This window comes from Oncorhynchus kisutch, linkage group LG17, assembly GCF_002021735.2.
Source record: "Oncorhynchus kisutch isolate 150728-3 linkage group LG17, Okis_V2, whole genome shotgun sequence".
NCBI classification, from domain to species: domain Eukaryota; kingdom Metazoa; phylum Chordata; class Actinopteri; order Salmoniformes; family Salmonidae; genus Oncorhynchus; species Oncorhynchus kisutch.
Genome location: NC_034190.2, coordinates 17997560 through 18016709, shown reverse-complemented (window position 1 = coordinate 18016709; position 19150 = coordinate 17997560). Strand labels below are relative to the sequence as shown.

Below are 19150 nucleotides of genomic sequence, written 5' to 3'. Positions count from 1 at the left end.
GGGGGAGGGGAGGGGGACTATATGGTGTTACCCCGTAGGACGGTCAGTCTAAAACCCCCTCCGCCCCCGGGGCTGGGGCTGGGGGGCGAGGACAAGCCCCTGAACGTGGACGACCCGCCTTTCCCCCCACCCCCCTCGCCCATGACCCTCCACCCGGCAGAGAGCGAGGCCTACCCAGCCGACTTCATCTCACCCGGCGACCACAACATGAATATCGCAATGAACATGAACCGCTCCTACGGGACGCTCAAGCAGCTCCCCATGCACGGGGGTCACGGACCCCAGGGCCACATGCACGTTCCGGGAAGCCACGTGCACGGCCATGGGCAATCACTGCAGCTGAAGCAGGGCCAGAGGCCGTCGGTGAGGCAGATACTAACAGGAGGGGGAGGCACCCGGACCCTGCCACGCAACCTTGGCAGCACCAACGCTAATGCCAGCCTCTCTGCTGGCTCCCTGGAGGTAAAGAGAGAGGGGTGGAGGGATGGGAGGAGAGGGATGAAGGGAAGGGAGGAGAGGGATGGAGGGAAGAGAAGAGAGGGGTGAAGGAAAGAGAGGAGAGGGATGAAGGGAAGGGAGGAGAGGGATGAAGGGAAGGGAGGAGAGGGATGAAGGGAAGGGAGGAGAGGGATGAAGGGAGGAGAGGGATGAAGGGAAGGGAAGAGAGGGGTGAAGGGAAGAGAGGAGAGGGATGAAGGGAAGGGAGGAGAGGGATGGAGGGAAGGGAAGAGAGGGGTGAAGGGATGAGAGAGGATAGGGATGAAGGGAAGGGAGGAGAGGGATGAAGGGAGGAGAGGGATGAAAGGAGGAGAGGGATGGAGGGAAGGGAAGAGAGGGGTGAAGGGATGAAAGAGGAGAGGGATGAAGGGAAGGGAGGAGAGGAGAGGGATGAAGGGAAGTGAGGAGAGGGATGGAGGGAAGGGAGGAGAGGGATGGAGGGAAGGGAGGAGAGGGATGAAGGGAAGAGAGGAGAGGGATGAAGGGAAGGGAGGAGAGGGATGAAGGGAAGGGAGGAGAGGGATGAAGGGAAGGGAGGAGAGTGATGGAGGGAAGAGAGGATAGGGATGGAGGGAAGGGAGGAGAGGGATGAAGGGATGAGAGGGTTTGAGGGAAAGGAGGAGAAGGGTGAAAAAGTGTTTTCAACCAGAGTAGCATTATAGCTACAGCTAGTGACTGACAGTCTCTCTGCTAGATGGCTCCCTGGACAAAGAGGAAGTGGGTGATGGAGGGAACATAAAGGAGGATGAGAGGAGAAGGGGTGGCAGATACAAACACACTTCTCTCTACACCTGTTGTTCGGATACAAGGTCGACCTCACCCCTGTTCAGAAAAAGCATACACCAAGCTTTCTCTCTCACATTCAAACTGTGCGTTATTGTTGAATCAGTGATTTCCTTTAGTCATGTCCCAGGGTTGATATTAGGATGGCTTGAGAGAGGGCATGAAGATTAAACCAGGGTATTGGCACTAAAATGGCCCTTACTGTTCACTGAGACAGGGGGAGAATAGTGATTTAACTGTGGATGGCGCTGTGATCCAGGTCTGTGAGAAGTGTGGGTGCGTATGTGTGTGTGTGTGTGGGTGTGTGTGTGCATGCGTGCGCACATGCATGTGTGTCTGTGTGTGTGTGTGTGTGTGTGTGTGTGTGCAAGTCTAAATATAACCACTAGTCTGTTGTGGGTGTGCATGAGAACAGAGTGCTGTTCATAAATGATTAGTCATTATGTGTTACAACGATGTACCGTACACGTTCAGGCGGATGGATAAAGACACACACGCGCACACATGCTTGTGTGTCTATAATCACCCTCCAGGCCTACAAGGATCCAGAGCAGATGGAGTGAGAGGGACAGGGAGTATCCGAGGAGTGTGTCTGTCTGCACACCTTAATTACACACACACATACACACACAAAAACACTTCCCTTAGACACACAGACAAACCGTCTCTCCCTCTGTTTCACACACACACACACACACACACACACACACACACACACACACACACACACACACACACACACACACACACACACACACACACACACACACACACACACACACACACACACTATCCTGGTGACTTGATGAAGGAATGGAGACAGTACTTACACTGAAGGACAGAGAAGTACACATGCTTATTTTAGAATGAATGACATTGCCACCCAGTCATTAAAACATCTAACTCAGATCTATGTTTGCATCCAAAATGGCACCCTATTCCCTATTTAATGTAGTGCTTTTGACCAGGGTCCATAGGGTAGGCCCAGTATATAGGGAATAGGGTATAATTTGGGACTCTGTGAGAACACTTCTGAATATCTTTAAACACCACTCTGAGAGACCACACAGGTCTTCCCTGTGCTTAGCTTACTGCATGTATCCCAAATGCCATCCTATTCCCTTTAGAGTGCACTACTGGTCAAAAGTTGTGCACTTTAAAGGGAACTGGGTGCCATTTGGGACTCATCCACATTCATCAGATGCTTGGATACTACAGTCATTTCATCCTGTTTAAACAGCCTTCATTTGGAGATGTGTATCAGAACATCTCTCCAGACTGAGATGAAGTGCTTCTTAAAATTAAACTCAAACATGAAGAAGCGTAATGTAACAGGTTGGTTGCTTTTAGATTTCAGAGAGGTTTGAGGTTTTGGTATTGAGTCTGATTGATTTGTAGATTCTAACATAAATCGATGCTCATAAAGTCTAAAAAAGCTCTGTAATGGTGTTTGCCGCTGTGAAGAGACTGATAGGAAGTGAAAGAGAAGGGAGTTATGAGGGGGTAAGGAAGGAAGAGGAGTCATTTACACTTTGAAATGTCAGACTTGATCAAAATATATATCATTCCCCGACCCAAATGTCCATTATTATAATCCACACAATAATTCACATATCCTGTTGCTCAAATATTATTTTCCTGTAGTGAGAAACTGGTCAAATTACGATCCTACATCTGTACTCTCTTAGAAAAAAAGGTGCTATCCAGAACCAAAAAGGGTTCTTCGCTGTCCCATTTGGTTCCAAGTAAAACTGGTTTCGGTTCCATGAAGAACCTTTTCTACAGAGGGTTCTGCATGGAACCCAGAAGGGTTCAAACTGGAACCAAAAAAGGCTTTTACCTGGAACCAAAAAGGGTAAGAAGAACCCTTTTGGAACCCTTTTTTTCTAAAAGTGTATATTCCTACCGATACAGGTACTGTACACATGACATTGGGTAATTATAGTATGCTTCCATGTCACACCCTGACCATAGTTTGCTTTGTATGTTTCTATGTTTTGGTTGGTCAGGGTGTGAGCTGAGTGGGCATTCTATGTTACATGTCTAGTTTGTCTAGTTCTATGTTTGGCCTGATATGGTTGTCAATCAGAAGCAGGTGTTAGTCATTGTCTCTGATTGGGAACCATATTTAGGTAGCCTGGGTTTCACTGTGTGTTTGTGGGTGTTTGTTCCTGTCTCTGTGTTTGCACCAGATAGGGCTGTTTTGAGTTTTCACATTACATTGTTTTGTAGTTTATTCATGTATAGTTTTCCTTTATTAAACAAACATGAATCATCATCACGCCGCATTTTGGTCCGCCTCTCCTTCAACTAAAGAGAACGGTTACAGAATCACCCACCACAACAGGACCAAGCGGCGTAGTAACGGGCAACCGCCGCAAAGAGGAATGGACATGGGAGTACGGTTTGGACTGCAAGAGTATGGACTATACTTCTTGGGAGGAGATAGGTGGGCGGTCGACCCAGGGAGAGTGCCTGAGCCCGCCTGGGATTCGATGGAGCAGTGCGCGGAAGGTTATCGGAGAATGGAGTTGACGAAGCAAGCACGGCGGCGCGGACGGAAGCCCGAGAGTCAGCCCCAAAAATGTCTTGGGGGCAGGGCTCACAGGGAGTATGGCTATGCCAGGTAGGAGACCTGCGCAAACTCCCTGTGCTTACCGGGGGGCTAGAGAGACCGGGCAGGCACAGTGTTATGCTGTGAAGCGCACGGTGTCCCCAGTGCGGGTGCATAGCCCGGTGCGGTACATTCCAGCTCCGCGTATCGGCCGGGCTAGAGTGAGCATCGAACCAAGTGCCATGAAGCCGGCTCTACACAGCTGCTCTCCAGTGCGTCTCCTTGGGCCGGCTTACATGGCACCAGCCTTGCGCACGGTGTCCCCGGTTCGCCTGCATAGCCCAGTACGGGCTATTCCACCTCGCCGAACTGGCAGGGCGACCGGGACCATTCAACCGGGTAAGGTTGGGCAGGCTCGGTGCTCAAGAGCTCCAGTGCGCCTGCACGGTTCGGTCTATCCAGTACCACCTCCACACCCCAGCCCTCCGGTAGCAGCTCCCCGCACCAGGCTTCCTGTGCGTGTCCTCGGCCCAGTACCACCAGTGCCAGCACCACGCATCAGGCCTACAGTGCGCCTCGCCTGTCCAGCGCTGCGAGAGCTACTCAGTCCAGCGCTGCAAGAGCGCCTGTTCGGCCTGTTCGGCGCTACGAGAGCTACTCAGTCCAGCGCTGCCAGAGCCTTCCTCTCCAGCGTTGCCGGAGCTTCCCGTCTGCCCAGCGCCATCTGAGCTTCCCGTCTGCCCAGCGCCATCTGAGCTTCCCGTCTGCCCAGCGCCGCCTGAGCCACCAGTCTGCCCAGCGCCGCCTGAGCCACCCGTCTGCCCAGCGCCGCCAGTGCCGCCAGTCTGCCAGGAGCCGCCAGTGCCGCCAGTCTGCCAGGGGCCCCAGTCTGCCAGGGGCCGCCAGTGCCGCCAGTCAGCCAGGGGCCGCCAGTGCCGCCAGGGGCCGCCCGCCAGGGGCCGCCAGTGCCGCCAGGGGCCGCCAGTGCCACCAGTCAGCCAGGGGCCGCCAGTGCCACCAGTCAGCCAGGGGCCGCCAGTGCCGCCAGTCGGCCAGGGGCCGCCAGGGGCCGCCAGTGCCGCCAGTCGGCCAGGGGCCACCAGTGCCGCCAGTCAGCCAGGGGCCGCCAGTGCCGCCAGTCAGCCAGGGGCCGCCAGTGCCCCTCAGCCCAGAGGCGCCAGAGCCCCTCTGTCCCGAGCAGCCGCCCCTCTGTCCCGAGCAGCCGCCCCTCTGTCCCGAGCAGCTGCCCCTCTGTCCCGAGCAGCCGCCCCTCTGTCCCGAGCTGCCGCCCCTCTATCCAGGAGCCGCCAGTGCCGCCAGTCTGCCAGGGGCCCCAGTCTGCCAGGGGCCGCCAGTGCCGCCAGTCAGCCAGGGGCCGCCAGTGCCGCCAGTCAGCCAGGGGCCGCCAGTGCCGCCAGGGGCCGCCCGCCAGTGCCGCCAGTGCCGCCAGTGCCGCCAGGGGCCGCCAGTGCCGCCGGGGGCCGCCAGTGCCACCAGTCAGCCAGGGGCCGCCAGTGCCGCCAGTCGGCCAGGGGCCGCCAGGGGCCGCCAGTGCCGCCAGTCGGCCAGGGGCCGCCAGTGCCACCAGTCAGCCAGGGGCCGCCAGTGCCGCCAGTCAGCCAGGGGCCGCCAGTGCCCCTCAGCCCAGAGGCGCCGGAGCCCCTCAGCCCAGAGGCGCCAGAGCCCCTCAGCCCAGAGGCGCCAGAGCCCCTCTGTCCCGAGCAGCCGCCCCTCTGTCCCGAGCAGCCGCCCCTCTGTCCCGAGCAGCCGCCCCTCTGTCCCGAGCAGCCGCCCCTCTGTCCCGAGCTGCCCCTCTATCCAGTGGGGTCATTAAGTAGGGTCGCCGTGGCTAGGAGGCCACGGAAGCGGACAAGGTGGGGGACTAAGACTACGGTGAAGTGGGGGCCACGTCCAGCACCAGAGCCGCCACCGCGGACATATGCCCACCCAGACCCTCCCCGATAGGTTCAGGTTTTGCGGCCGGAGTCCGCACCTTGGAGGGGGGGTGCTGTCACACTCTGACCATAGTTTGCTTTGTATGTTTCTATGTTTTGGTTGGTCAGGGTGTTAGCTGAGTGGGCATTCTATGTTACATGTCTAGTTTGTCTAGTTCTATGTTTGGCCTGATATGGTTCTCAATCAGAAGCAGGTGTTAGTCATTGTCTCTGATTGGGAACCATATTTAGGTAGCCTGGGTTTCACTGTGTGTTTGTGGGTGATTGTTCCTGTCTCTGTGTTTGCACCAGATAGGGCTGTTTTGAGTTTTCACATTTCATTGTTTTGTAGTTTATTCATGTATAGTTTTCCTTTATTAAACAAACATGAATCATCATCACGCCGCATTTTGGTCCGCCTCTCCTTCAACTAAAGAGAACCGTTACATTCCAACTAGGGGGGGTGTGGGGGAGGGTGGGTGTTTGTGTATGTGTGCCCTCACTTAAGTGCACAGCACAAGTATGGGTGTTGTTTGTGTACTGTACGGTACTTGGGATCCTTAATGTCATGGGATCCCTTTTCAGAAGGAGAGAGAGAGAGAGAGAGAGAGGACCACATATAAATGGAACACATATATTCATTTCTTAGTGTAGGTACAGCCTTCCATTAAGTCACACCAAGTTGAGGACTAAGCGGTTTAACACAGTACACAGCACGGAAGACAGTTGAAGGAAATGACATTACCGTCTTGATCGTTTTGACATAACTTCAATAGAATAAAGCTTGTTTAATTCAAAAGCAATTTACAGTGAACACATTTATTCAGAATATGTTGACCATGTGGGAATCAAACCAAGAAAGGCTTTGATGCATGTTTCATTAACGTAGCCATCAGAACTACGTAATAATTACATTTTTACCACGCATTAGGTATTTGTGTGTTTGTGTGTGTTGATGATTAGAGGAGAGGTCCATGGATCTACAGACATTGATCATATCTTCTCTCCCCCTGCCCCTCACCCCTCCTCCCTCAGAGGAAAAGAGTACGGTACTCTGAGCTGGACTTTGAGGTAAGATCCCCCCCTTCACCCTCCCCTCAGCCTGTCTCTGCTTCTGTCTGCTTCAGCCAGGTTGAGTGACGCGTAGAGGAGCCAATGGCATCGCTAAGCCCCTTACCTTTGCGCCTGTGTCTCCCTTGCATTTGACTTGGTACAGTCCAACCCATGTATAGTGTGCCAGTTTCTACAACAAGGATCTAGGGCACCCCCTGTAACTAGATGGATTTGGTTTTGACTGATTTTTACCTCGATTGGACAAATTATTTATATCTTGTACAGACAAAAAAAATAAATCAATTTGAGTCAGTCAACCATTTCAATCAGAATGGAAAAAGCACAATGGGGTGCCAGGGCCTGGTTGAAGGAACAATGGGGTGCCAGGGCCTGGTTGAAGGAACAATGGGGTGCCAGGGCCTGGTTGAAGGAACAATGGGGTGCCAGGGCCTGGTTGAAGGAACAATGGTGCAGTAGGAAGCTTTGAGTGGATGAATTACTGAATGAAAATGTGATTGACGGTGAGTTGGTGTTTATGAAAGTTTGGTAGTTACATGTGTGTGCGTGTTTGTGTGTGGGTTGGAGCGCAATAGTCGCTCCATGGAATGAACAAGCCCTGGGAATCTTGCAAATCTCCAGTCTCAAACAGCCCCGAAAAACTAAACTAAATCCCTTTGCTTCACCTCCTTAAGTGAACATTGGCTTTCCTCCTTCCCTTATCCTTGTAAAGACTGGAGACTTGCTTTCCACTGTGGACTGTTGCACAACTAACAGGCTAACAAGCACTAGCGCTTAGCTACAGTATGATAACCTGGAGTAGGATGATGTTGCCTAAGGGCAACTATTACCCAGAGCTTGTAACCCTTCCTGACTGGCGTAGTCTGCGAAACTGCATGATATTTTCCGTAAAATGGCTGGATTCCTGTGTCAAAATGGACACCAATGTAGCCCTCTACCGAGTAAGTGTCTGAGAGAGAAAGATTCAAGGTAGAGTCAGAGTTCAAAAATACAAATAAAGAAAAGAGCAGTGATGACAGAGGAAGAGAGAGAGATTTGAAGAAGAGGTGAACTTTAAAGGAAGTAGGCCCACAGGTAAATGAAGTGACTTATAAAGGCCGACTCAGAGAGGGAGAACTGACAGACAAGGAGAGGGAGAGAAGAGAGTGCAGACTCTGTGGTAATCGGTGGCAACAGTCGCAGCCGGCCTTGCCAGAGTGTCTGAGTGTGTGAGGATCGCCGTCTGGCCCCTGTGTCTCTCTTGGACCTCGAGCTGCTGCGTCGATTAGCCGCCGCCATGCTGCTAAAGTGCTAGACATTAGCGAAAAGAACAAGTCGCTGTGACAAGGTCTCTCTCCTGTCAGGGACTTCCACTTGTAATAGGATGTAGTTGCTCTTAGATGCTGGGATACAGTCAGTTAAAATTGGATTTGATTTGAGTTGAGTCTTTACCAGTTTAAATGGTGAGGGTGAAGATTTGGGGAGGGTAAGCTGATCCTAAATCTGTGTTTACAGGGAAGTTTTACTCAGTTCCATATCGCTGTAGGCTAGTTGCTAACTAGCTAATGCTTCCTTGCTAACTAGCTACCGCTAACATTAACGTGGCCTGCTTGGCTCTCATATCCAAACTCAGATACATCTCACAGCACAGGCAGCATCAAATCCTAAAAGCGAGACAGGGAGATGTTAGAGAGAAGATGAGAGGACTCTATCTATCCATCCCTCTCTTCCCCTCCTCCCCCTCGCTGCGGCTGGCATCAAACTGTCCCTTGGCCTCTTCCGCTTCTTCAGCCTCTCTTCCCTCAAACAGCCCTATCTATCCGTGTCTCTTTAGCTATTATTTTCTTATTCTGTTCATTTTTTGTTGTACCTTCCTCTCCCTTCCAGAAAGTGATGCACACTCGCAAAAGACACTCTGAGCTGTACCATGAGCTCAACCACCCCACCACCAAGTTCCACACCATAGACAGGTATAACAGGGACCCCGCCATGTCCACCTTCAAGGTAAGAGCCCAACCATACGGGGCGAGTGGGAAACGGAAGCTAGCTTCCCCGTACCTCAGACCCCTGCAACCCCCCACGCCACTCCCTAATCCCACACACACACACACACTGAGCTCATTACCACCTCTCGTCGTCACCTGTGAAATAGTATCGTTAATAAGCGGATCTAGCATCTTCACAGCGATGTGTGAGTGTGTTTGTTGTCACCTAGTGTGGTAATGTTAGTACTGAGCATCCTCCCCCTCTCACACACACACCTTTTAGTTAGAGAACATACTAAGGGCTCAATCCAAACTTGACATCCACACTTCTATCTCAATCTTGTAGCAGTGACAATGATGTAACAGTGATATTAACACTGCACAGAATGTAGTGACCAGTAGAAAAATGATCTTAAATTCACTGGATCACGTATCCATTCTAGTGGACAACTCTTCGGTTTTCAAATGCAATTTAATTATGTAACTTAAATGTATTATAAACTTGTTTGTTAAACTTGAACCAGAGCTAACCATGACTAAAGCTATTCTTTTATTTCTTTGTTTTTGTGGTTTTGAATGTTCAAATGCCTTAACATTTTTAACAATGCACTGTTTTATTGGGCTGGAGAGCAACATAACTACCTCATAAACATTTCATATCCTTTTTATTCCAAGCATAATAAGAGCTAAGGGATGTGCAATGTCACCTTTTATCAGCCTGTGTGTGTGTCTACGTGCATTCGTGCGTATTTGCGCGCGAATGCATGTGCGTATTTGTCTGTGCACGTGTGTGTATGGCTATGTGTTTGTAGGTGCTTGAGTGTGTGTGTGTGTGTATGTGTGTGCGTGTCTACGTGTTTGTCTGTGTGTGCTTGAGTGTGCTTGTCTTTTTGTGTGGGTGTGTGTGTGAGAGTGTGTGTGTGTGTCTCAGTGTGTGTGTGTGTGTCTCAGTGTGTGTGTGTGTGTGTGTGTCTCAGTGTGTGTGTGTGTGTCTCAGTGTGTGTGTGTGTGTGTGTGTGTGTGTGTGGGGGAAATGCCGTCTGCGTATCGTTAATGCACCATTAGCACCAGACTAAGGAGTCCCTGCTTTCACTGACCTTCATAGAGCTTATTTCATCAAGATTTAAACACCACTCAGACACACACACACACACACACACACACACACACACACACACACACACACACACACACACACACACACACACACACACACACACACACACACACACACACACACACACACAGACACACCTCATCTCCAGGAGCTGCAGTACAGATACGGTACATCAAACAGTGATGAGTTATTCAGCCTTGATATCTGTACTTTCCCAGGGCACCTGTAGTCTGCTGGTTCACATCTCATGTACACTGGGAGCAGAGGAACAGAGGACACACACACACTGAGGCACACACACACACTGAGACACACACATACACACCCTGAGACACACACACACACACACTGAGACACACACGCTGAGACACACACACACACACACACACACTGAGACACAAACACACCCTGAGACACACAAACACACACACACACATTGAGACTAACACACACAAACACACACTGAGACACACATGACACACACACACTGAGACACACACACACACGCATACACACATACACACACACACTGAGACACACGCACACAGATACACACACACACCCTTACACTTCTCATATTTCCCAGGCCAGAGCAGCAGCCTCTGCTGTCGTATTTCGTTTCCTCAACCTCTTGATGAAGTGTTCCAGGATCACCACCCAGCTCTCTCTTCAGTTATTACTGGGCAGCAAAAAGTACCAATCACAGAATACTGAGCCAAGCATATGTTTGCCGGTTTACTAGTCATTTGATTCCGTTCAGAACAATTCTAGGCAAAGCATGTTGAGGAACTGACATAACGAATTTAAGCACTCAAATATGTACTTACATACAGTCATACTAACACATATAAACTCAGCAAAAAAAGAAACGTCAATACATAACAAGATTCAACAACTGAGACATAAACTGAACAAGTTCCACAGACATGTGACTAACTAAATAATGTGTCACTGAACAATGGGGGGTCAAAATCAAAAGTGGCCACCAGCTGCATTAAGTACTGCAGTGCATCTCCTCCTCATGGACTGCACCAGATTTGCCAGTTCTTGCTGTGAGATGTTACCCCACTCTTCCACCAAGAAACCTGTAAGTTCCCGGACATTTCTGAGGGGAATGGCCCTAGCCCTCACCCGCCGATCCAACAGGTCCCAGACGTGCTCAATGGGATTGAGATCCGGGCTCTTCGCTGGCCATGGCAGAACACTGACATTCCTGCCTTGCAGGAAATCACGCACAGAACGAGCAGTATGGTTGGTGGTATTGTCATGCTGGAGGGTCATGTCAGGATGAGCCTGCAGGAAGAGTACCACATGAAGGGAGGAGGATGTCTTCCCTGTAACGCACAGCGTTGAGATTGCCTGCAATGACAGCAAGCTCAGTCTGATGATGCTGTGACACACCACCCCAGACCATGATGGACCCTCCACCTCCAAATCGATCCCGCTCCAGAATACAGGCCTCAGTGTAACCCTCATTCCTTCCACAATAAATGCGAATCCGACCATCACCCTTGGTGAGACAAAACCATGATTTGTCAGTGAAGATAACCTTATGCCAGTCCTGTCTGGTCCAGCGACGGTGGGTTTGTGCCCATAGGTGACGTTGTTGCCGGTGATGTCTGGTGAGGACCTGCCTTACAGCAGGCCTACAAGCCCTCAGTCCAGCCTCTCTCAGCCTATTGCGGACAGTCTGAGCAGTGATGGTGCATTCCTGATGTAACTCGGGCAGTTGTTGTCACCATCCTGTACCTGTTCCGCAGGTGTGATGTTCGGATGTACCGATCCTGTGCAGGTGTTGTTACACATGGTCTGCCACTGCGAGGACGATCAGCTGTCCATCCTGTCTCCCTGTAGGACTGTCTTAGGCATCTCACAATACGGACATTGCAATTTATTGCCCTGGCCACATCTGCAGTCACATGCCTCCTTGCAGCATGACTAAGGCACGTTCACACAGATGAACAGGGACCCTGGGCATCTTTCTTTTGGTGTTTTTCTGAGTCTGTTGAAAGGCCTCTTTAGTGTCCTAAGTTTTCATAACTGTGACCTTAATAGCATACAGTCTGTAAGCTGTTAGTGTTTTAACGACCGTTCCACAGGTGCATGTTCATTAATTGTTTATGGTTCATTGAACAAGCATGGGAAACAGTGTTTAAACCCTTTACAATGAAGATCTGTGAAGTTATTTTTATGAATTATCTTTGAAAGACAGGGTCCAGAAAAAGGGACGTATCTTTTTTTGCTGAGTTCATATACAGTCATACTAACACACACACACACACACACAGTCTTACTAACACACACACACATACACACAGTCTTACTAACACACACACATATACACACAGTCTTACTAACACACAAACACATACACACAGTCTTACTAACACACACACACACATACACACAGTCATACTAACATACACACACATACACACAGTTTTACTAACACACACACACACACATACACACAGTCTTACTAACACACACACATACACACAGTCTTACTAACACACACACATACAAACAGTCATACTAACACACACACACATACACACAGTCACATTAACACACACACATACACACAGTCTTACAAACACACACACACACACACACACACACACACACACAAATACACACAGTCTTACTAACACACACACACACACATACACACAGTCTTACTAACACACACACATACAAACAGTCATACTAACACACACACACATACACACAGTCACATTAACACACACACATACACACAGTCTTACAAACACACACACACACACACACACACACACACACACAAATACACACAGTCTTACTAACACACACACACACACATACACACAGTCTTACTAACACACACACACACATACACACAGTCTTACTAACACACACACACTCACACACATACAAACAGTCTTACTAACACACACACACATACACACACACATACACACAGTCTTACTAACACACACACACATACACACAATCTTACTAACACACACACACATACACACAGTCTTACTAACACACACACATACACACAATCTTACTAACACACACACACACACATACACACAGTCATACTAACACACACACATACACACAGTCTTACTAACACACACACATACACACACACACACAGTCTTACTAACACACACACATACACACAGTCTTACTAACACACATACACACAGTCATACTAACACACACACATACACACAGTGTTACTAACACACACACACACACACACACACACACACACACACACACACACACACACACACACACACACACACACATACACACAGTCTTACTAACACACACACATAAACAAAGTCATACTAACACACACACATACCCACAGTCTTAATAACACACACACATACACACAGTCATACTAACACACACACATACACAGAGTCTTACTAACACACACACACACACACACACACACACACACACACACACACACACACACACACACACACACACACACACACATACACACACAGTCTTACTAACCCATACACATACACACAGTTTTACTAATACACACACATACACACAGTCTTACTAACACACACACACACAGTCATACTAACACACACACATACACACACACACACAGTCAAACTAACACACACACATACACACAGTCACAGTAACACACATACACACAGTCACAGTAACACACACACACAGTCATACTAACACACATAGTCATACTAACACACACACACACATAGTCACATTAACACACAGTCACAGTAACACACATACACACAGTCACAGTAACACACGCACAGTCATACTAACACACACACACACACAGTCACAGTAACACACACACAGTAATACTAACACACATACACACAGTCACAGTAACACACATACACACAGTCACAGTAACACACATACACACAGTCACAGTAACACACATACACACAGTCACAGTAACACACACATACACACAGTCACAGTAACACACATACACACAGTCACAGTAACACACATACACACAGTCACAGTAATACACACACAGTCATACTAACACACACACACACAGTCACAGTAACACACACACACACAGTCAAAGTAACAGTAACACACACACAGTCATACTAACACACACACACACACAGTCACAGTAACACACAGTCACAGTAACACACATACACACAGTCACAGTAACACACGCACAGTCATACTAACACACACACACACACACAGTCACAGTAACACACATACACACAGTCACAGTAACACACACACAGTCATACTAACACACACACACACACACAGTCAAAGTAACACACAGTCACAGTAACACACATACACACAGTCACAGTAACACACACACAGTCATACTAACACAAATACACACACAGTCATACTAACACACATACACACACAGTCAAAGTAACACACAGTCACAGTAACACACACACAGTCACAGTAACACACATACACACACAGTCACAGTAACACACATACACACAGTCACAGTAACACACACACAGTCATACTAACACACATACACACAGTCACAGTAACACACATACACACAGTCACAGTAACACACATACACACAGTCACAGTAACACACACACACACACACACACACACACACACACACACACACACACACACACACACACACACACACACACACACATACACATACAGTCAAAGTAACACACAGTCACAGTAACACACACACAGTCACAATAACACACATACACACAGTCACAGTAACACACACACACACACACATACACACAGTCAAAGTAACACACAGTCAGAGTAACACACATACACACAGTCACAGTAACACACATACACACAGTCACAGTAACACACACACAGTCATACTAACACACACAGTCATACTAACACACACACACACAGTCAAAGTAACACACAGTCACAGTAACACACATACACACAGTCACAGTAACACACACACAGTCATACTAACACACATACACACACAGTCATACTAACACACATACACACACAGTCAAAGTAACACACAGTCACAGTAACACACACACAGTCACAGTAACACACATACACACAGTCACAGTAACACACACACAGTCATACTACACACACAGTCATACTAACACACACACAGTCACAGTAACACACATACACACAGTAATACTAACACACATACACACAGTCACAGTAACACACATACACACAGTCACAGTAACACACATACACACAGTCACAGTAACACACACACACACACACACACACACACACACACACATACACATCAGTCAAAGTAACACACAGTCACAGTAACACACACACAGTCACAATAACACACATACACACAGTCACAGTAACACACACACACACACACATACACACAGTCAAAGTAACACACAGTCACAGTAACACACATACACACAGTCACAGTAACACACATACACACCGTCACAGTAACACACACACATACACACAGTCACAGTAACACACACACACATACACACAGTCACAGTAACACACGGTCACAGTAACACACATACACACAGTCACAGTAACACACGCACAGTCATACTAACACACACACACACAGTCACAGTAACACACATACACACAGTCAAAGTAACACACAGTCACAGTAACACACATACACACAGTCACATTAACACACACACACAGTCATACTAACACACATACACACACAGTCATACTAACACACATACACACACAGTCAAAGTAACACACAGTCACAGTAATACACACACAGTAACAGTAACACACATACACACACAGTCACAGTAACACACATACACACAGTCACAGTAACACACACACAGTCATACTACACACACAGTCATACTAACACACACACACACACAGTCACAGCAACACACATACACACAGTAATACTAACACACATACACACAGTCACAGTAACACACATACACACAGTCACAGTAACACACATACACACAGTCACAGTAACACACACACACACACACACATACACATCAGTCAAAGTAACACACAGTCACAGTAACACACACACAGTCACAGTAACACACACACACACACACACACACACATACACACAGTCAAAGTAACACACAGTCACCAGTAACACACATACACACAGTCACAGTAACACACATACACACAGTCACAGTAACACACACACATACACACAGTCACAGTAACACACACACACACATACACACAGTCACAGTAACACACGGTCACAGTAACACACATACACACAGTCACAGAAACACACGCACAGTCATACTAACACACACACACACAGTCACTGTAACACACATACACACAGTCACAGTAACACACACACAGTCATACTAACACACACAGTCATACTAACACACACACACACAGTCAAAGTAACACACAGTCACAGTAACACACATACACACAGTCACAGTAACACACACACAGTCATACTAACACACATACACACACAGTCATACTAACACACATACACACACAGTCAAAGTAACACACAGTCACAGTAACACACACACAGTCACAGTAACACACATACACACACAGTCACAGTAACACACATACACACAGTCACAGTAACACACACACAGTCATACTAACACACACAGTCATACTAACACACACACACACAGTCAAAGTAACACACAGTCACAGTAACACACATACACACAGTCACAGTAACACACACACACATACACACATTCAAAGTAACACACAGTCACAGTAACACACATACACACAGTCACAGTAACACACATACACACAGTCACAGTAACACACACACAGTCATACTAACACACATAGTCATACTAACACACACAGTCATACTAACACACACACAGTCACAGTAACACACATACACACAGTAATACTAACACACATACACACAGTCACAGTAACACACATACACACAGTCACAGTAACACACACACACATACACACATTCAAAGTAACACACAGTCACAGTAACACACATACACACAGTCACAGTAACACACATACACACAGTCACAGTAACACACACACAGTCATACTAACACACACAGTCATACTACACACACAGTCATACTAACACACACACAGTCACAGTAACACACATACACACAGTAATACTAACACACATACACACAGTCACAGTAACACACATACACACAGTCACAGTAACACACATACACACAGTCACAGTAACACACACACACACACACACACACACACACACACACACACACACACACACACACACACACATACACATCAGTCAAAGTAACACACAGTCACAGTAACACACACACAGTCACAATAACACACATACACACAGTCACAGTAACACACACACACACACACATACACACAGTCAAAGTAACACACAGTCACAGTAACACACATACACACAGTCACAGTAACACACATACACACCGTCACAGTAACACACACACATACACACAGTCACAGTAACACACATACACACAGTCACAGTAACACACATACACACAGTCACAGTAACACACATACACACAGTCACAGTAACACACACACACACACACACACACACACACACACACACACACACACACACACACACACACACATACACATCAGTCAAAGTAACACACAGTCACAGTAACACACACACAGTCACAATAACACACATACACACAGTCACAGTAACACACACACACACACACACATACACACAGTCAAAGTAACACACAGTCACAGTAACACACATACACACAGTCACAGTAACACACATACACACAGTCACAGTAACACACACACATACACACAGTCACAGTAACACACACACACACATACACACAGTCACAGTAACACACGGTCACAGTAACACACATACACACAGTCACAGAAACACACGCACAGTCATACTAACACACACACACACAGTCACTGTAACACACATACACACAGTCACAGTAACACACACACAGTCATACTAACACACACAGTCATACTAACACACACACACACAGTCAAAGTAACACACAGTCACAGTAACACACATACACACAGTCACAGTAACACACACACAGTCATACTAACACACATACACACACAGTCATACTAACACACATACACACACAGTCAAAGTAACACACAGTCACAGTAACACACACACAGTCACAGTAACACACATACACACACAGTCACAGTAACACACATACACACAGTCACAGTAACACACACACAGTCATACTAACACACACAGTCATACTAACACACACACACACAGTCAAAGTAACACACAGTCACAGTAACACACATACACACAGTCACAGTAACACACACACACATACACACATTCAAAGTAACACACAGTCACAGTAACACACATACACACAGTCACAGTAACACACATACACACAGTCACAGTAACACACACACAGTCATACTAACACACATAGTCATACTAACACACACAGTCATACTAACACACACACAGTCACAGTAACACACATACACACAGTAATACTAACACACATACACACAGTCACAGTAACACACATACACACAGTCACAGTAACACACACACACATACACACATTCAAAGTAACACACAGTCACAGTAACACACATACACACAGTCACAGTAACACACATACACACAGTCACAGTAACACACACACAGTCATACTAACACACACAGTCATACTACACACACAGTCATACTAACACACACACAGTCACAGTAACACACATACACACAGTAATACTAACACACATACACACAGTCACAGTAACACACATACACACAGTCACAGTAACACACATACACACAGTCACAGTAACACACACACACACACACACACACACACACACACACACACACACACACACACACACACACACATACACATCAGTCAAAGTAACACACAGTCACAGTAACACACACACAGTCACAATAACACACATACACACAGTCACAGTAACACACACACACACACACATACACACAGTCAAAGTAACACACAGTCACAGTAACACACATACACACAGTCACAGTAACACACATACACACCGTCACAGTAACACACACACATACACACAGTCACAGTAACACACATACACACAGTCACAGTAACACACATACACACAGTCACAGTAACACACACACACACACACACATACACATCAGTCAAAGTAACACACAGTCACAGTAACACACACACAGTCACAATAACACATATAC

General features: G+C 47.5%; 1 protein-coding gene across 5 annotated transcripts in view; it reads left to right on the top strand.

Moving 5' to 3' along the window:
• Positions 1 to 19150, top strand: part of adgrb2 (adhesion G protein-coupled receptor B2) — a 501873-nt gene that overhangs the window by 427259 nt on the left and 55464 nt on the right. For all 5 annotated transcript variants that reach the window (XM_031793151.1, XM_031793150.1, XM_031793148.1 and 2 more), the window contains 3 exons: positions 1 to 462; positions 6805 to 6840; positions 8707 to 8823. The exon at positions 1 to 462 is cut by the window's left edge and continues 180 nt beyond it. In XM_031793151.1, the coding sequence (XP_031649011.1) occupies positions 1 to 462; positions 6805 to 6840; positions 8707 to 8823 (615 nt within the window). The remainder of the gene's footprint in view (positions 463 to 6804; positions 6841 to 8706; positions 8824 to 19150) is intronic.